The 20,003-nt window shown below is 38.4% G+C and overlaps 4 protein-coding genes across 7 annotated transcripts; 3 read left to right on the top strand and 1 right to left on the bottom strand.

Annotated features, from left to right (window-relative positions):
* Nucleotides 1-1,408: 1,408 nt before the first annotated feature.
* Nucleotides 1,409-4,397, bottom strand: fam78aa (family with sequence similarity 78 member Aa). Of its 4 annotated transcripts, none has more exons than XM_026212270.1 (3): nucleotides 3,939-4,397; nucleotides 3,350-3,823; nucleotides 1,409-2,190 (listed from the first exon to the last, which is right to left on the bottom strand). In XM_026212270.1, exons 2-3 carry the CDS (start codon nucleotides 3,607-3,609, stop codon nucleotides 1,662-1,664), a joined length of 789 nt encoding a protein of 262 aa, XP_026068055.1. In that variant the 5' UTR covers nucleotides 3,610-3,823; nucleotides 3,939-4,397; the 3' UTR covers nucleotides 1,409-1,661. The 4 variants fall into 4 exon arrangements, with proteins under 4 accessions (XP_026068055.1, XP_026068056.1, XP_026068057.1 ...); XM_026212271.1 differs by having other exon boundaries at nucleotides 3,972-4,397; XM_026212272.1 differs by having other exon boundaries at nucleotides 3,350-3,626; nucleotides 3,972-4,397.
* Nucleotides 4,398-4,962: 565 nt separating this feature from the next.
* plpp7a (phospholipid phosphatase 7a (inactive)) lies at nucleotides 4,963-11,596 on the top strand. Its single transcript, XM_026212267.1, has 2 exons — nucleotides 4,963-5,627; nucleotides 10,413-11,596. Exons 1-2 carry the CDS (start codon nucleotides 5,156-5,158, stop codon nucleotides 10,799-10,801), a joined length of 861 nt encoding a protein of 286 aa, XP_026068052.1. The 5' UTR covers nucleotides 4,963-5,155; the 3' UTR covers nucleotides 10,802-11,596.
* A 2,245-nt stretch (nucleotides 11,597-13,841) lies between these two features.
* edf1 (endothelial differentiation-related factor 1) lies at nucleotides 13,842-18,312 on the top strand. Its single transcript, XM_026212265.1, has 5 exons — nucleotides 13,842-14,037; nucleotides 14,327-14,378; nucleotides 14,457-14,617; nucleotides 14,737-14,830; nucleotides 17,993-18,312. Exons 1-5 carry the CDS (start codon nucleotides 13,963-13,965, stop codon nucleotides 18,052-18,054), a joined length of 444 nt encoding a protein of 147 aa, XP_026068050.1. The 5' UTR covers nucleotides 13,842-13,962; the 3' UTR covers nucleotides 18,055-18,312.
* Nucleotides 18,313-18,450: 138 nt separating this feature from the next.
* brd3os (BRD3 opposite strand) lies at nucleotides 18,451-19,701 on the top strand. The gene has a single exon (XM_026212266.1). The coding sequence runs from the start codon at nucleotides 18,920-18,922 to the stop codon at nucleotides 19,172-19,174; it is 255 nt and encodes an 84-aa protein (XP_026068051.1). The 5' UTR covers nucleotides 18,451-18,919; the 3' UTR covers nucleotides 19,175-19,701.
* Nucleotides 19,702-20,003: the final 302 nt, after the last annotated feature.

Here is a 20,003-nt window from a genome sequence, read left to right as displayed (position 1 = left end):
ATTGTAATTCAATTATAAAAAAATGTTTTCACCAGTGGTTTTAGACTTTTGGACACAGCTGAAGGTCCCACTGTTATCTATAATTATCAGAAAATGTACTGTTAATGCTGTACTGTTCATTGCAAAAGCAGTAAGTTAATTTGGATATTTACATTAAAATTAAAACTTGATTACTTACAGGTATACACAAACTGTAATTTGTTGTTCCTGTAAGAACTTATGTGAACAGATTTATGCCTGTAAGTCTTGGGGGAACTTCTTGTTGGAAGTTGAAATTAAATAAAAAATCACCCTACCCATTCTAAATTAAACACAGTCTGATTTCCTAGTCATTGATTAATTCACAGTAATATTACTAAACAATGTGACAAATAAGGATGCCCACAGAGTCTGTGCAGATACAAGACTTTTGAGATTTAAATGAATTCATAAGAGAACAAAATAGGACAACTTGGAGTATTTTAGAATCAGGTCATATGGTCCCTGTTGAGAGGAAGCTCTCAAACAAAGAACAAAGATTGTGTGATTCTGATACAAGAATTGGTCATAGTTATCAAATAAATCAGGGCTAGGAAGTTGTTAAGCAAATTTGACTTGTACGATAATTTTATGTCTTATTTAAACTAACAAAGTCAGTATAGCTATCTGCTTTTTAGTGAAGCTTTGATTTTCAAAGATGTGATAAAATGTAAAAAAACACAGTAAAGTATATATATTGTTACACAATGATTTTATTGTAGAGTTTCCACCTTATTCTCCACCATAAGGTTCTCCAAGTCTACAAGCAAGATGAAGTACCTGGAACTCAGCTTGTGCACCTGAAAAGCTGCCTCTTAAAACATGAGAAGACAACTAAATTATTCACAGTTCTAGTTCACAGAACATCCTGTAAGATGCCACGGACCAAAGTGATGTTTGCAAATGTGTGTCCTGTATTTGCACAAAATAAAAAGGCAACATTTGTTTGTAAAACATTGGCCACACCAGACTAAAAATAAATATACCTCCATTATACATTTAATGATCGACTCGTACGGTGTGATTTCATAAGATTTGCACGAGGTTTCATAAGGCCACATTTCAGTCCATAGCCAAGTGTGCAAAGGCCACTCACAGTTTTGTCTTACAAATTACACCTATTACAAATATTTAAAAACAAAACAATACACAATATGATAAATGTGTGCCCTTAAAGGGACAGTCCATCCAAAAAGGAAAATTCTGTCATCAGTTGTTTCCTCATGTTGTTCCAAACCTGTATGCATTGTCTTTCTTCTGAGGAATGCAAAAGAAGATATTTTGAAGAATGTTGGTTACTAAATGGTTTCATGGATAAAAAATACTATGGAAGTCAATGGGACTCAAAACTGCAATGGTTGCCAACCTTTTTCAGAATATCTTCTTTTGTATCCACAGAAGAAAAGTCACACAGGTTTGGAATGACTTGAGGTTGAGGAACTGATGAGAGAATTTTCACTTTTAGGTGGACTATCCTTTCAAACAGCCTATCAACCATCAATAAATACACAAATAATATATTTGTTCCTTTAAAATGTTAACCCTGTTGACTATTATTCTTACTCACGCCATGCCATTCTTGATTTAACTGAGAATTACTGAATCATTGCAGTTCAAACTGGAAGTAAATATCCTTCATGAGATCAGTATTTTGGGGGTATGACCACAATGGGCTCCCCATTTCTAGGCCGCCACATTAGAACTTGGGCATCATTGGCATTAGGCTTAAGCAAGGCATTTGTTGGGATGGGTTCATTTTTAACTAGGACTTGAGGCTGTTCCTGGATCAGTGGCTCCACAACTGTGGCTCTTTGACCCAGAGGCTTCATTGGATCCACTTTAATGCAGAGCTCCATCCTCCAGCGGATGGTTTGGAGTAGCACCATCTCAGCTGTAGTTTCGTTCATGGCCACTAGCCACGTGGTGAAGCGTTGGTCCCTCTGGATGGAGCTCAGGAGAGGGGGACTGCTGGTGGTGCCCACTGGGACACTCCATGTCACACTTGGGCAGAAGTTATCATTCATGCTGACGGTGAGTTTGGTGCTCTTCTTAGTGGGACCCACTACTGTGTACATCTCAGTGGTGCAGCCGTACCAGGGGTAATTCACACCATCTGAATCACTAATGGCCTGGATCTGCCCACATTTCAGTTCTGGGAGCTCCCAGCTGGATCTAAAGAGGAAAGATCAAACTTCTTAATCAGATGTTATATAGAGAAGTGAGCTAATACACTCTTGCACCAGCAATGTAATAATTTTTGGTCAAACTAGCTTTTAACAGTAAAACTGTTTTGTTTGTTTAGGTTTCAAATCATGAAAGTTATGGGGACTTAATAAGATCTTAATCAACAGCTCAGTAATTTCCTATAGAATGAAAGTTGTGAATAATTTAGGTAAAAATAAAGCCTCCGCTAGTTCTCTCAGGACTGACGTTGGTCTTTACCGACAAGCCTTTTGTCCTGTTAGGGGTGTGTTCAACTTTGCTGCTTTTAAGGAAACAATCTCAGGAAATTGCACCATAAACATCACTAACATCCTGAAAAAGCATTTTTACATATTTCCATTTTTACATCATGCCACCCCTAAACTACACAGGGGGAAAAAAGCAGCTGAGTTTGTTCAGTTCATTTTTACAATATTTCAGTGATATTTTACTGCCCTGTAAACCAAATGATGGTAGTTTCTGATACAGATATGCAGAACTGTGTTGTTGTTTTATTTCTGCTTAATATGCATCCTAATATGCATGATAAATGCTTATTATTCATGTTATTATTATTACTTTTAGGCTAAATAATTTTGCAACTTACATAGGTGTAAATTTATTATCATTTTTGTCTCGATTTTTAAAGTGTACTTTTTTTTTTTACCTGAGAATGAGTGGCTTTATTCATAAAGTACATTTTTAAATAAATGTTAAGAGTAATCACCCAAAGAGTACTTTAAATAACACATTTTACCAATGGATATTGTTGGGTGCAAATCTTCAGAGACCCACAGTGTGTGCCATTTATGGGTTCACTTGAAAATAAAGGTTCCCAAAGGGGAGGTTGTAGAAATGCAGGACCATTTTGGGTTCCACAAAAAAAGCTTTCTGCCATTCTGTGATATTACAATACTTTAAGGAACACTTTTCCACAATATAGAAACTTTTGTGCAGTGGAAAAGTTCTATGGTTGTTAAAGGTTCTTCCTTGAACCATATATGTGAATATTAAACGATATTTAAAAGTGTTTCTGGTAATCTGAATATCAGCCTCTAGATTCCCAGGGCTCAAATCAGTAAAGTATTCAAGAGCTAGGTGTATCTTTTTGTACAATGAACACACTTACACTCCTTCATTCCCATATATATTAAAGAAATCCATTTGATTGCAAGCCTGGATCCAGCCAACGGTCCAGATCTCTTTGCAAAGCATGGGTGGCACCTGCACCTGAGCTGATGCCCTGAAGTAAGGCGTGCGGTATCGCAGAACCACATTCGATGACTCATCGACGACCGTTGGACTGGCATCAATGGAGGCCTGCAGTTCCAGGACCCTGATGTTCTCATGAAAACTTGGCTTGAGTTTTACACTCTGTACACATCCCATGATGGAGCCTCTTTAGACTGGCAGCACAAACACCCATTAGTATCCAGATGAAGCAGTAAAATTCATGATGAGAAAAAAAGGGCCCAAGTCTGTGGTCACAGTGCTATGACATGATTGTTGGCATGTCAGCAAAATGGATCATCTCACATGTCTTGTAATCTCTTAATACACCATTAATAAATCCCAGGTCTTTCCCTTCCTTCATTCAGTCAGGCTAAAATAACAATAAAAACCTTACATGTTTAATATTATAGTTATTATAATACATTTAAAATAAGTAAATATCAAATCGTATCGGTTGGTTAAAATAAATGTCAGCTCATACGTGCCTTTGACTTAAAACAGAAATATGTAAGAAGCACCTGACAGGTTCCGTCCAACAGTGCGACATTACAAACTGTTACGATGAGCTCCAGTCAACAGTCTTGTGAGGCTGAGTCGCTCCATGACAAGAAGAATAAGCAACATTACTTGAAGTTGAAATCAATGGTCCCGTTACAGGTCCAACTCCACGCTGTGTCTTCTGGCATAACTTGAGACCAAAATTTCTGGTGTCAAATCAAATGTCGTTGCCCTTAATTTCCGCGTCATATCTTGACAGATTTAAAGAGCGTGACCAGTCGGGTTAGTGTCGCCCTTGTCCTATTATAGGCTAGTCAGGTTCCTCTGGTGTAATACAATACTTCAGCTGTTGGCTTTTTTTTTATCCAAGCGGCTTAGAATTAGACTTCCCTTCTTGGCGACGTTTTGCATCCTGGGTAGTGTAGTTTTGAGTCAGAGACATTCAACAGTCATCTTTTTTATTATTATTATTATTATTATTATTTTTTAATGAAACAGATGATGGGCCATTTTATGAGAACCAAAATAGACTGCAGTGGATGACTTTTATTTATAAAGCTTATCGAGTGCACTGTGTGTATAGATATTGTACTAAGTGGCAGTATTAAATTCGAAGCTACAAATAAGCTTTCATTTTGACAATTTTCCAGACGCTCTTCTCTGAAAACATTCAGGAAAGCAACAATAAAACAGCAAATAAATGGGGTGAGATATAGCTACATGGGGTAGGCTAATAGATTTTTTGAATATTTGTTTGATATGATTTTAACGTTATCAAAAGGGGACTTTTTTTAAAATTTACATTTTATATGCTGATAATAGTTTAGGAACATTTAAGGCACTTGCTCGTGTGGCATAGTGATTTAAAGTCAAATAAACATCATATTATATTTACCATTTTTTCAAGCTTACCCCTTTTCTTTCTTTCTTTCTTTCTTTCTTTTTTTTTATTTTTTATTTTTTATTTTTTTTGAAAGCAAGGACAGTGGTTATCTTCGCCGAGTGCCATTTGTTTATATAGATTTGCAGCATGTGGATGCGTCTCATGTATCCAGGCGGCTGGAATGTCTATTTTTAGTATAACTGGAATAGAAGTCGCAACACTTAGAACAGAGCAAGATATGATCTGGGAATGGACATGGTAGACCGTCTCTCTGTGTGAAGAACAAGACAGTAAAACACATTTAGTCCGCAGAAAATCAAAATGCCTGCGAATCAGACTCGATCCAGGGTGAGGGAACGAAGCAATGTGCTGAACAGACCCGAGTTTTTGTCTCTAAATCAGCCTTTGAAGAGCACGAGCGCTGAAGCTCGCGGCGCTGCACGGAGGCCGTCGCAGAGATACCAGCAAAGTCAAAACCAGCAGGGCGCAAACGCGCAGCAAGAGACGCCCGAGAACAATAAGGAAAAGAAGGAATTACCAGAAGAAGACTGCATGCAGCTAAACCCCTCTTTCAAAGGCATCGCTATGAACTCTCTTCTGGCCATTGATATCTGCATGTCTAAACGGCTCGGCGTGTGCGCGTACAGCACATCCTCTTGGGGAAGCGTGCGCTCTATGGTCAAGCTCTTGGCGCTCACTGGCCATGGCATCCCGTGGATCTTCGGCACAATTGTGTGTCTCACGAGAAGCAACACGTTGGCCGGTCAAGAGGTTTTGGTCAATTTGCTGCTAGGTGAGTTTTAACGCATTTCTAATTATTTAAATACTGGCGCTTTGGAGAACGTCCGAGTGTTATTCTGAAAATGTGTGTGGCTATAAAAACATCACTATTTTGGTCACACATATAGGCTACTATTGAGTAGTAATGTATCTTTGGAAACCATACCACCATAGTGACAGAGAGAGAGTATATTCTAATTTTATATAGACGACTGACTTTAGGATATTTTTTAGGACAATGTAAATAAATAAATTCAGGAATTTCAGTGTTAGATACCCTACATGCCATGTTGACTTCATGTGTATTTGATCAACTTTATCAGAAAGCTGGACATGAATTGAAATGCAATGTATTTTTTTTTTTTGACCCACTGTTTACATTAATTATTTGATTAAAATGACATTCAAATCAATCATGTACATAACTGAGAATGGAAATAAGAGAATGACTGACTAAAATTGTAATGGTGATCAGGTCAATCACAGAAGATTTTGATGAATTTGAAATCACAGGGTTTTTTTTTTTCAGCGTATGAGGATGCTGTTGGGTTTGTAGGTCAGTGGATGAGGGAATACAAGTATATGTGTTCTGACTGACAGCCGCATGTGACTAGTCCAGTGGTTCCCAACCTTTTTCAACTCGCGGCCCACACAACCAAACAGATATGTTTGCGCGGCCCACTTCAAAAAAATTAACTGACCCCGCTATTGTTGGGTTAATAACTTAGTACTCAGAAGCTAGATTTTAAACTATATTTATTGAATAAACTAGGGCTGTGCGATATGGACAAAAAAAAAAAAAAAAATATCGCAATTTTTTTTAATCAATTTTGCAATTGTGCTTTTACAGTCATAAATGCATTCAGGATTAATTTGAAACATATTTCCAAAAGAAAACCAATCAGAGCTTTATCAAAAAGTTGTAACATCTCTAGAACAGACATAAGTCAAAATTATCACTATAGTGAAGATGTAAAAAAATGTATAGACTTTTGGCAAAATAAATAAATAAAAACTAAATCCTGTATACAGGGACTTTTTTTTCTTTTTTGCCATGCATTGTTCATAGAGCTCATTAATTGTAGGGGTGCCTCAGGTGTTTGCAGTGTGTATACAGTATGTGTATGCGGTCAGCAGTGAGAGCGCATAAATATAACGCGAAAGCACATTAAAATAATGCACGAGTGCGAATCTCTCTGTTCGCAGCAGATTTCCTTTGCTCTGTCACAAAACCGGTCGTGCTTGCTCAGATACACGCTGCTTTGCGAGGAGAGAGTGTGCACACTTAAAACGTGTCTCCTCTCACTTAAACTGCATCCTGTTCACTAACAAATTCACTCTATGCTCATGTGTTAGACATGAATTATTTTCGCACGTTTTTATTTCTAGCCTTTTACCGCAGTGAGAACGCTCTGATCCGTCAACATTGGCTCAGAAAAAAGGCGCATCACAGACAGTGTGTGAACCTGGGAGTTAGGCATATGCGCACGCTCAAATCGTGATTTTAGGACGTTTTCTTTTAATCGCACAGCCCTAGAATGGACTGGAAATGAACAGAAAATAATTGGCGGCCCACCTGCAATACCACCACGGCCCACTAGGGGGCCGCGGACCACAGGTTGAAAACCACTGGACTAGTCCATTACACTCCAACATAACGAAAAGCCACTCTAGAATTTATTCTTTTAATTTCATTCTTATAACGAAACTGAATGGAAACTGAAACCCCCCAAAATTATAATCTCTCATCATTTACTCATCCCAGAAGGATGACTTTATTTGCTCTCAGAACAAATAAAGTAAAGTATTTTAGCATGGTAGGTCCAAACAATGCAAGTGAATGGTGCCAAAACTTCAAAAGCTCCAAAAAGCTCATACTTGTATTGTATTCCAATGGCTTACAATTTTTTTTTAAAGTGATTTAGTCAATTTTGACATCTTTATTTTATAGTTGTCTCTTTGATCACAGTTTCAAACTATATTACACTTACTAGTGCAGTCTTGTGCTCTGCGCATGTTTCAAATATAAACCTTGAAATATCAGTCTTGCCAGAGATGTTCCTATTATGGGACAATACCAACCTCTTGAGCTCTACCATGGAGTAATATTAAAGGTTCACTTAGATTATGTGTGCTTGATAACCAATCACATTATAGCCTGGATGTCATTGAGCATTCAGTAAACTGCTGTTTGCAGATAACATAAAAATCAATGCGTCATATGCTGAAGCCTACTTGTCACAAAACTGTCTGTGACTTATCTATTAATTTTCCAGTTTATTTATTTATTTTAAAAAATTTTTGTAAAGCCTAAAATTAGATTAAACAATGTTTAAACAAATGTTTAATGGCAAATATTAATTAAGAGATAAGCTCTTTCCTTTCAAAAACAATTTATTCACCATACTAGTCTGTCCTCTATTGACGATTGGTACTTTTGTCTCCTTTACCTGTCAACATTATGTACCTGTTTTGGCCCTGTTTCTTTACCAGTTTTTCATTATTAGGTCATGTTCCTGTCCTCATTTAGTTTGATTATGTTCCTATGCACCTATGTTTCCTCAGTTATCCTTTGTATTTAAGTCTCTGCCTTTGTGTTCAGTGTTTGTCGGGTCTACTTGTTTTCTATGTCTCTTGCTGAAGCTCCTGTTGTGGATTATTCCCAGTGTTTCCTTGATTAAAGACAGAAGACAGATACCTCTGTGTCTACCCACGGTTTATGTTTGTTCGATTTTACCCAGTGTCTTTTTCTCCATGGTGCCCTATGGATCCCTTTGTTCATTCCAAATTCCTCCTCATCCTGCTGGAGCAGGGGGACAGATCTAGGACCATGAGACCATATGTTCCTGTTTGTAGCTAACACCACCAGCTACCTGGACGATGCGCTCTGTGTGTTCTACGATGCCAGTTTAAACACTGCGTGCAGAGCGCTGTGGTCTGAAGATAGTCCTCGAGAGGACTTCACCCCCTTTGTGGAGTAGTACCACTCCCGACCCAGAGCCCAGCCCACCATCTCTCCACAGTGTGGAGTATCAGCTCAAGCCCACCAATGACGGAGAGCCCATTCCCGAGCGATCGACGAGCCAGCGCAACGCCGAGCAACTGAGCAGAGGATCGCCCAGGACATAGAGCTCAACCCATCAGTCCAGGTTCAAGAGCCAGCGACAGTGCCCAACCGCGAGGAAGCAAGCCATGGATGGTGAGAGCACAGAGTGGAGCTCCGCCCACTGCACCGCGGCTGAGAGTGAGTTTATAGTTCATCTGGGACTGCTGGACTTCGAGGGGGACCTTATAGACTGGGAAACAGAGCTGAACTGCCCCCTCTCCTCTCTCCTTCATCCCTGCTGGTTCCATCCAGCCCTGAGTGGACTCCCATTTCCCAGTCCAGCAGAACAAAAGACTCAGTCACCAAGTCCAGCCAGGAGTAGGCTTTGATCCAAGCAGGCAGCCCTGAGAGCCCGGATGCACACAAATGCATACCCACCCGCCTGCTCCTGGCAGCCCCTCTGCTTACCCTCAGCCCACCACCAGTACGGTGCGAGAGCCATGGGTCTGCCATCCTCCATTGTCACTGTGGCTGGAGAATCCATTACTTCCACCTCCAGCCTCCGAGTCAGTAGACCCAGCAGCTCCACCTTGGATCCTAGCTCCCTCACCACCACCGTCACCCGTCAATCCACCAGCTCCACCAGGCTCCATCGTCCCTCATCCTCCACCTTGGTTAGGCATTGACCCTCCATCGCCTCAGGACTCCATTCTCTGTCTCCGCCTTGGGTTCCCCCGCCACCTGCTCTGCAACCATTGGTTGGCTCCCTGAGAGCGGCGGTAATTCCTCCTCCATGGCTCCTCCCTCCATCGTCTCCACCTGGGTCCTGCCTGGCTCCTCATGTTCCAGCTCCCTCCTTTCGTCTCCCTGGCTCCTCTTTCCATTGTCATCTCCCTGGTCTCTGCCCGTCGTCCTCCTCCCAAATATCCATCCTCCTCCTGAGCATCCTCCCAAGCTTCTACCTTTGCCTCCCTTTGTTGTTATCTACAGTGCAAGGATGAGCCTTCCTGGAGGGGGCCGATTTGTCAGGATTCTGACCTGTTTTGCTTCTGTTTCTGTTACAGTTTTTCCTTATTTGGCCATGTTCCTAACCTTGTTTAGTTTGATTATGATCCTATGCACCTGTGTTTCCTCAATTATCCTTTGTATTTAAGTCTCTGCGTTCAGTGTTTGTTGGGTCTGTTGTGGATTATTCCCAGTGTTTTCTTGATTAAAGACTGTTAAATGAGAAAAGACTGTTTCCTTGTGCCTCCAGCATGCTCCCTGAACAGCATAGTGGGACAGCACCACACTGTTAGGGTTTTTTCTCATTTGTCTGCAAATTTTCATAAGCAAAATCTAGTAATTTCAATAGGAATCCATGTGATCAGGAATTTCAGGTAAGGGCAAAATATTTCCTTATGCAGATTTTGTAACTGTTTTAAGTTTTCAAGAATTTGCCAGGTTTGATCACCCGAAAGCATCTTGGCTTGAAAGTGACTTTCTGTGAGCTATTCATTGCGTAGATTTTTTGCCCACAAAGTTTTACAAAACATTTTCACCACACCTTTAAAAAAAAGTTTTTGCCCAGACTTTTTTTTTTCAACATTCCTTGATTTTTCTACTTATTTGTTATGTAAAAGCAATATAACACTCTCAAGAGTGTGTTATAGCTGTATATCATGTCAGATGTGATAACTTGTGGCCAAATGACCATAAACATTCCTGTGAGTTTGCTATTGCTTTAAAAATGTAAATGTCATTGCTTTACAGCTCTCTTACTGGATGTGATGACTGTAGCAGGCATGCAGAAGTTGGTGAAGCGCAAAGGGCCATGGGAAATGGCGCCTGGTTTCCTCGACTACCTGGCCATGGACATCTATTCTTTCCCAGCAGCCCATGCAAGCCGAGCAATCATGGTATCTAAATTCCTGTTGGCACACTTGGTGCTTGCAGTTCCCCTGCGTATTTTGCTTGTGTTATGGGCAGTCCTAGTTGGCATGTCCCGTGTGTTGCTAGGTCGTCACCATCTGACAGATGTCGGATGCGGCTTTGCCTTAGGATTCCTTCATTACAGTTTAGTGGAGATGGTGTGGCTGTCTTCCAACACTTGCCAGACTCTAATATCAATAGGAACATTCAACTGGAGCCCCCTCTACTGATCAGTACCTGTCTTTTGAAGGATTTTTAAAGTCGCCATAGTTTTTTTTTTTCTATTCATTTTAAGCACCCTAAATCTATTCTAAAAAGTGTGTGATAGAAACATGTACTTTTCTAAAACATAACCTAAGCAGCACACATCCATAAGTTTGATCTGAACATTTCATGTTCTATTTCTGCCAAAACAACAAAAAGTATTAAGAAATGCTTTGCAAAAGCATCAGGTGCACAGTTTTCCCTTTCACTTTAAAAGAAAGGATATGGATGCAAATATTTTTCTTATTATCGCTAACACTGATGAAGGCCAAATCAGTATGTGTGATTTATATCAAAGCGGCTGATGAATTTTACTGATCACAGTAAGTGAGCGAAACATTTGCTCAGGGATTACATAAAGTAGCATAATGAGTAATTTCAGATGTCTATTTTCTTGGAATTGTATATAATTTTCAGACTATTTACCTTGCATTTGAGAAAAAGTTGTAAATGAAACCACCACAGATAATTCAGCATTTTATGGACTATTTTGAGTGTCTGGAGTTTAAATACAATTGTACTGACATTTCATGATACTCTGAATGCATCCCATTTATATGAATAAAACTACTTAAGCGTTCAAACTGAAAACTGAAAACACATTTTTCACCATTACCAAAAACTGCAATGCTGTTTATATGAAATTTGATGTTGTTTAATTCCAATCACTGCAAGCCCCAGATGTGCCATTTTGTATGATTTCCACAGCAGTGTTATGTATGGTATGGACCTTTTGGAAATAAATGAATCCCTTCATTGAATTTTATACATGATTATTGTAAACCAAACATCTTATAGTGTTGTACAGATTGAGGAAAAAAGATAGATAAATCAAACAAGTTCTACATCTTTTATGAACAGAATTTATTAATTTTGTGTCAACTTAAAACATGTGAATATGAATGCAAGACAAGTGTGTGTGTGTGTGTGTGTGTGTGTGTGTGTGTGTGTTGGATTCGTAATGCCTAAAAATGGAGAGATAAATACTTACAACAGATGTGATATGAATAAAATACTTTTTATGGAACGTGATGAAAACTTTGTGCATTATAACATTAAACAATCTCAAGAAAATCTCAAGATTATGTCAAAAGCTTTTATGATCTGCAGATGGAAAATGAGAGACAGAGAGATGAAGAAAATCATTACTTTATTGTGATAAAATTACTGCATGTTTATGTGCAACAGAAGAGTTCCAGCTTTTTTATTGAGATGGTTGCTTAATATCTCAGCAGCTGTCGATGTCAGTCTCCCCACCCTCTTTTGCTTGTAGCAGTGATCTGCCAGTCCCTGACCCTGACTCAGCAGTCTATAAATACCAGCAGGGGTCAGGCTCTATCAGTCCATATTCATGCTACCAACTATTAGGATCCCAGCAATGCTCTTGTGACCTACATACACACACATGTAAAGACTGCTCACTAGTTGATTTTTGTTTAATAAGCATCATACATTTTATAGAGTTTCTTTGAGCAAAATTCCACTGCAGATTGTGCTACATTCTTAAAGGTATTAAAGTCAAATTTGGTCAAACAAAAATACTATTGTTCTTTAAGAACAGTTACACAACCTTAACACATGATGAAAAATGGATGAATGAATGAATGAATAAACAATAAATAAATAAGAGTTTAAGGAAATAGCCTATATGTTGATCTGTAGTTTTAAAATGAACTGTTTTCATTTCTCTGTCTAGTTTCAATAAATATATCTTTGGAATGTAATAAAAGGATTCAGTTAAGCTCTAAATGTAAAGGTTCAGGCAAATTTTACATTAACATAAGTAATAAATACAACTCCAGCAGACATGCGTTTATCTTTTTTATTATTAGACTTTATTTTCACCTATAATTTACAGAGAGGACTAAGGCCAAAATCAAACCCTCCGGTTTAAGATTATTCTACATTAAGTGTAAGCTCCGCATATTAATTGACAAGTATTAATATAATTATTATGAAATGTATTGGACCTTTTTCTAAATTTGAATTTACAAATGTAATTGAATGCCTAAATTCCAAAGATATATTTATTGACTATATGATGTACAAAGAACATATTTTACCTGAAAAGAAAGAATAAGTTTTAAGAGCAAGAAAAACTTAATCAAGAAAAAAGAATGGTTTCAATTTAATTTGATTGTCCCTTTAACACATTCTGTTGACTAAAAGTAACATTGCACCTACATATCTACAAATTCTCACTAGAGTGTTAGTAGAGTGTTGGTAGACTGGTAGGGTTAGGGTTAAGTTGACGTTCTTGCAAAGTTACTTAAAATGTCTGTTGGGAGACCATCACAATAAAGAGTTATTAGATAATAATCAGACAGACAACTAATACTCTAATGAGAGTTAGTTGACAAGTGCAGTGTTACTTATTGTCAATAGTATGTTCATAAGTCACCATCAAAATAAAGTGTTACCTAGTTTTTTGACATTCACTATGATAGATAGATAGATAGATAGATAGATAGATAGATAGATAGATAGATAGATAGATAGATAGATAGATAGATAGATAGATAGATAGGTAGATAGATAGATAGTAGATAGATAGATAGATAGATAGATAGATAGATAGATAGGTAGATAGATAGATAGTAGATAGATAGATAGATAGATAGATAGATAGATAGATAGATAGATAGATAGATAGATAGATAGATAGATAGATGCTCTTCGAACCATTCTAAACACACACACACACTTTTCTTTTTTTTCCTTCGTATAATTTAAGTATAATTTGTAATGAAAAGTAAAAAATAAAAAAAATAGTTTGCCATTCCATTATATTGTTGCGTCAGATACCACGCAGAGCAAATTAAGAGCTTTTGCAATTCATAACGCAGTTTATTGAAAAACTGAATTTAAGACAGATTAAGAGTAAGAGTAAGATTTCTCTGCATATAATTATATATATAATTTTTATATGTGTATATATATTTTTGTAAATACACATACACACACAATACAGGTTAATGCACGTTACGAGGGCTCGTTAACACGTGCCTTATACCCTGACGTATATCCGGTTTAGTTCACTAGCATAAAGAGCAGGGACGTGCACGACAAGCTGAACGCCCCGTTGTTGCCTAAAAATCAAACACTTCTGCAAGTAATCTTCGACAACATGGCAGAGAGCGACTGGGATACCGTGACTGTTTTGAGGAAGAAGGGATCAGCTGCTCAATCAAAGTCTAAGCAGGTATTTCACAGCCATCTGCTAACGTCACGTTACATAGTTTGCTGACGCTATTAGATCATGTTTGGCAAACACATTGTTGCTGCGACCAGCGTTTAATTGTTTCGCCTCGAATAATGCGTCAATGGCTTTAATCTGTCAAAGTTTAAAATATCGATCTGGGTATAAATGCATCAGAAATATAATCGTCGACTTAATCAGGGTAATGAACGAGGTGGAAGCCTAATAAAAGCTGTTCACGGATGTACACGGAGTTTCGATTTCTATAACGCAAGCAGTACTTTTGTTTCAGGCTATAACTACTGCTCAGAGGAAAGGAGAAGCCGTCGAAACATCCAAGAAATGTAAGAACATTAAAACCTTTTCGTGTGTATTTCGTGTATTTTCCAACTGGAATTAAATGAAGAATTTCTCCTTCGAAGGGGCTGCTGGACAAAACAAACAGCATCTTGTGACCAAGAACACCGCCAAGCTGGACCGAGAGACGGAGGAGCTCAGCCATCAGAGAGTGCCTCTGGAAGTAGGGAAGGTGATCCAGCAGGGCCGACAGAATAAAGGCCTCACCCAGAAAGATCTGGCAACTGTGAGTCATTTACAGATTTACTGTATAATCTGTAGTTTATTCGCTTGTGTGTGTATATGTATATGTATGTATGAATATAAAAATAAAAATTATAATTGTGTTTTTTTTTTTTTGGGCAGAAAATCAATGAGAAGCCGCAAATCATTGCGGAGTATGAATCTGGGAAGGCCATTCCCAATAACCAAGTCATGGGGAAGATTGAGCGAGCCATTGGTATGATTTGCTATCTTATATACTGTCTCTCATAGCTTAATCCCAGGGAGGGTCATTGTAGAAATGTTCTATTTGTAGGCCTAAGTGTCACTTGAAATTAATTCTGCAGTCAAGTTTCTGATAACGGGAATCCCAAGATAAAGTTCATTTGTTGTTTGGCCTGTAGTGATCTCTCTATGGATTCACTATAGATCTATGTAGAATAAAATCTGTGGGGTCGGTAAGGGTTTTTTTTTTTTTTTTTTTTTTTTAAACCTTAGTCTCTTATACTCATTAGGGCTGTATGAAAAACAGTTAATTTTTATTTATTTTTTTTAGTGCCATGTATTCCTTTGCTGGCAAAACTGTTTTCAGCAGCCATTGCACCAGTCTAAAATGTCACAAGATCCTTCAGAAAAATCTTAATATGCTGATTTGCTGCTCATGAAACATTTCTTATTGTCAGTGTTGAAAGCAGTTGTGGTGCCTAATATTTCTGTAGAGTGCTTTTTTTTTTTTTTTTTTTTTTTTTTCAGGATTTTTTAATGAAATAGAATGTTTAAAGGGACAATGTTTATTTAAAACAAAAAAATCTTACTGACTCCAAACTTTAAATGGTAGTATACAGGTGCATCTCAATAAATTAGAATGTTGTGGAAAGTACATTTTATTTCAGTAATTCAACTCAAATTGTGAAACGTGTGTATTCACTGAAGTATTTCAAGTATTTGGTTCTTTTAATTGTGGTGATTTTGGCTGACATTTTAACAAAAACCCACCAATTCACTATTTCAGCAAACTAGAATATGCAAAGGTTTCCTGAGCCTTCAACATGGTTTCTCAGTTTGGTTCACTAGGCTACACAATCATGTGGAGGACTGCTGATCTGACAGCTGTCCAGAAGAAAATCATTAGCCACGTTTAGAGTTTCACTTCCGGGGCTTGATCGTGAACCTTGGGCCAAAGCGGGCCAGCTGGGGCTAGAGGAGGGGTTATGAACAAAGACGGAGTGTCTCCGCATCTGGAGAGCTCAGCGCTGAAGATCATTACAGAAAGCTTACCGCTTTAATACCAGTATTAAAGACTTTTTTTTTTTTTTTTTTTTTCTTCTTCATATAAATAAGTTGAGCTCAAAACTCACTTTCAGTCAGCATCGAGTGTTTGAAATAACTTGATCCGATGTGGATTATAATCACTAAACAAGGCAGAAATATTTATAAGCGATGTAAAAGACTGTGCACGCTAAACATTAGTCTAACATTACAACAGTAAACATGGTAAATGCAACCACTTGGATAAATCAGGTGTCAGCTTCTTAATTCTCTATCACAACTGTGTATTTATTTAGTAACATTTTATCTGTCATGAGTCTCGTCTCGAGAGTTTAGCTCCGTGTAGGATATGTCATCAAAATAGAATAATGTCTTTTTGTCCGGGAGCTTTTATAAAAGTCGAGAGATTACCATTCATTCTAAATGTGATGTATAGGCTACTGTGGCTACAAATAAACAGAAAACTGATTTCATAGGCGTTAAAAATAAATAAAATAGAAATGTATTTCTGTGTGATTAATTTTGAGTCCTGATAAATTAATTCATTATGATCAATGTATCACTTACTCTATAGTAAAACATTGATGCTTTTGAATTTGAATATTTAACAATGCAAACAAACGGCCGCTTTTATCATGTTCGTTTTTTGATCGCGCTAGTTCCAGTGATTTATTTCTTAGTTTTCTGGTAACTTTTCTTTGTCAGCAAAGTGATGAGGTTGCATGACGTTGTTCCTAAGAGGTGTGTAAAGGGCGTGTTTTAGTGATGCGCAGCGGAGCTTCAGGCTCGACTGGAAACCCTGTGCTATTCTGGCCTCAGTGCTACTGGCCCGAGGCTATAAGCCTGGCCTGGCCCATTTTAAGCCCTGGCTCGCACTGGCCCAACAGTGGAAATGCGGCTATTGACACCCTTCATAAGGAGGGTAAGCCACAAACATTCATTGCCTAAGAAGCTGCCTGTTCACAGAGTGCTGTATCCAAGCATGTTAACAAAGTTGAGTGAAAGGAAAAAGTATGGAAGAATAAGATGCACAACCAATTGAAGGAACCGCAGCCTTATGAGGATTGTCAAGCAAAATCGATTCAAGAATTTGAGTGAACTTCGCAAGCAATGGACTGAGGCTGGGGTCAAGGCATCAAGAGCCACTAAACACAGATGTGTCAAGGAATTTGGCTACAGTTGTCATATTCCTCTTGTTAAACCACTCTTGTACCATAGACAACATCAGAGGTGTCTTACCTGGGCTAAGGAGAAGTAATGGACTGTTGCCATTGGTCCAAAGTAATTTTTTCAGATGAGGGCACGTTTTGTATTTCATTTAAAAACCAAGGTCCTAGAGTCTGGAAGAAGGGTGGAGAAGCTCATAGCCCAAGTTGCTTGAAGTCCAGGGTTACGTTTCCACAGTCTGTGATGATTTGTGGTGCAATGTCATCTGCTGGTGTTGATCCATTTTGTTTTTTGAAAACCAAAGTCACTTAACCCATTTACAAAGTAATCTAGGAGCACTTTATGATTCCCTCTGCTGACCAGCTTTACGAAGAAGCTGATTTCATTTTCCAGCAGGATTTGGCAGCTGACCACACTGCCAAAAGCACCAAAAATTGGTTAAATGACGATGGTGTTGGTGTGCTTGACTGGCCAGCAAAAACACCAGACCTGAACCCCAGAGAGAATCTATGGGCTATTGTCAAGAGGAAAATGAGAAACGAGAGACCAAAAAAATTCAGATGAGCTGAAGGCCACTGTCAAAGAAACCTGGGCCTCCATACCACCTCAGCAGTGCCACAAACTGATCACCTCCATGCCACACCGAATTGAGGCCGTAATTAAAGCAAATTAAAGCAAAGAGCTAAATTTTATTGGTCTTATAAACCAAAGACTTAAACTACTTCAGTTTGTGTGCACTGAATTTATTTAATACACGAGCTTCACAATTTGAGTTGAATTACTGAAATGAACTTTTTCCACAACATTATAATTTAATGATGCATCTGTTGATCATTTTAAACATTTGTTAAAAGAACTACTATTATTTGTATGTATTAAATATATATTATGAAAGTACCACATTGCTTTTACACACAAATATATATATTTATATATTTATTTTGTTTATTTTTTTCCTTTTTAGGCCTTAAGTTGCGTGGAAAGGACATTGGGTTGCCTCTTGATGCTGACCCCAAGAAGAAATGAGAACAAAATCCTCGAAAGATCCACCATTCACTGAAACCTTTCAGTACTTGTATGATCTTTACAGTTAATCTTTATTAATTGCTGCATTACTTCATATTTTCCCGATCCAGTGGTGGATCAGACACGCTCATATTGCCACCCACACAAAAGGCTTATTATCTAACGTTTTATGTCAGATGATGAAGACTTGGATTAAATATTTTATTTTATTTTTTAGCTTGCTCACTGCTTTGAAATAAAAACTTAATTTCTATGTCTGATTAAGTTGTCTTCTAAATGATTCTGCACTTTTTTTCTTTTCTTTTTTTACTCATTATTTGAAATATTGGGAATCTAATTTGTTAAACGCATATTTTAACATTAATGCTTTTCTATAATATATATAAAAAAAGTGGTACTATGCAAATTAATTTGCACTCGGAACCATTAAACGTCTCGTGGTTGCAGTCGGACTCTCATTCAAGCGGACGTTGTTGCCACAGGCAGCCGCCTGGCGTTATTTTAAGAAGCTGATGTTTTTTTTCGAATCACTACACGAGGAAAACGTGAACGGTTGATCAAATCCGAATACAACAGAACACCAGGTTCTCATAAAACTACTTGATTTCGATATTTCAACCATCAGCGGGTCGTTCATTGCTACAAAATCGCGAGCAAAACGCCGAGGTGAAATGGCATCACTGCCTCGCTTTGCTTTTGCGCAACTGGTGAAGTCAAGCGTTTGAAGTCCGTGTTCTCCTTTCATCTAGCCTTCTGCCTCGAGACCATTTTCTATCCACATGATTAAAACCGAGGCGAAGTTTGGCATGTCCACCGTCACGAGAGCTCCATCAGTCAGTCTGTCAGGCCTTCAGCGTGCCTCGCAATGACGGAGCGCGGTCCTTTAGCCGAGAAGGCGCTGTCGGAGGGCTTCGCGCGGCTGCGCTTCAAGGACACCTCGCTGCTGATCTGGCAGCAGCAGCAGCTGGAGCTGGAGAGGGCGCCTCCCACCAACTACCTGAGCCGCAGCCAAAGCTCCCGGTACAGCCGCTACGGCAACCAGTCAGTGGTGGTACGGGACAAAACAAGACTCAAAGACACTGACAGCACTGGACAGTCCCGGATATGTGCCGTTATGTGATCCCAGCATTATTTTTGTGACCTTTATCTCGCTACACATTTGAGTGTTACGGTCAAGTTTAAAGTAACTGTGATCTGTCCACATGTTATTACTCAGACAGTCGCGTGCTCATGTTTACACGTGAGTTTCATAATGTATTATACAGTATTTATTTCACATTTATACAGTGCAAAGGCAGTATCGTTGGAGGAACAATACCTGTTTATTATAGTTACAGACAAACGAGCACCAAAACTCAATTTTACCAATTAAAAATCAAAATTTTAACCCATATTAAAAGTGAACACACAGCATCATTATATAATTGGATCCCACAATTGAACAAACTATATAATCTTTTCATAGTATGTTATCTCTGGTAGATACATGATTGGACAATACTTTTTTTTCCGTTGCAAAAGAAACCTTTTTATTACTTAAAGGGTTAGTTCATTGAAAAATGAAAATTGTCATTAATAACTCATCCTCATGTCGTTCCAAACCCGTAAGACAATATATTTTGGATTAAGTCCAAGAGCTTTCTGTCCCTCCATTGAAAACGTATTTACGGTCTACTGTCCATGTCCAGAAAGGTGGTAATAACATCTTCAAAGTAGTCCATGTGTCATCAGAGGAGCAGTTAGAATATTCTGAAGCATCGAAAATAAATGTTGGTCCAAAAATAGCAAAACTACGGCTTTATTCAGCATTGTCTTCTCTTCCGTATCTGTTGTGAGAGAGTTCAAAACAAAGCAGTTTGTGATATCCGGTTCGCGAACGAATCATTCGATGTAACCGGAACTTTTTGAACCAGTTCATCGAACTGAATCGTTTGAAACGGTTCGCATCT

This window comes from Carassius auratus, chromosome 30, assembly GCF_003368295.1.
Source record: "Carassius auratus strain Wakin chromosome 30, ASM336829v1, whole genome shotgun sequence".
NCBI classification, from domain to species: Eukaryota; Metazoa; Chordata; class Actinopteri; order Cypriniformes; family Cyprinidae; genus Carassius; species Carassius auratus.
The sequence above is the reverse complement of the archived record's forward strand: the minus strand, read 5'-3'. Positions and strand labels throughout refer to the sequence as shown.

Coding starts and splice junctions, on each gene's coding strand:
- edf1 (XM_026212265.1), top strand. CDS start 13,963: ATGGCAGAGAGCGACTGGGATACCGTGACTGTTTTGAGGAAGAAGGGA. Junction 14,379..14,456: donor CGTCGAAACATCCAAGAAAT/GTAAGAACATTA, acceptor TCTCCTTCGAAG/GGGCTGCTGGACAAAACAAA. Junction 14,831..17,992: donor GAAGATTGAGCGAGCCATTG/GTATGATTTGCT, acceptor TTTCCTTTTTAG/GCCTTAAGTTGCGTGGAAAG.
- brd3os (XM_026212266.1), top strand. CDS start 18,920: ATGACGGAGCGCGGTCCTTTAGCCGAGAAGGCGCTGTCGGAGGGCTTC.
- fam78aa (XM_026212268.1), bottom strand. CDS start 3,609: ATGGGATGTGTACAGAGTGTAAAACTCAAGCCAAGTTTTCATGAGAAC. Junction 2,191..3,349: donor ATATATGGGAATGAAGGAGT/GTAAGTGTGTTC, acceptor TTTCCTCTTTAG/ATCCAGCTGGGAGCTCCCAG.
- plpp7a (XM_026212267.1), top strand. CDS start 5,156: ATGCCTGCGAATCAGACTCGATCCAGGGTGAGGGAACGAAGCAATGTG. Junction 5,628..10,412: donor TTTGGTCAATTTGCTGCTAG/GTGAGTTTTAAC, acceptor ATTGCTTTACAG/CTCTCTTACTGGATGTGATG.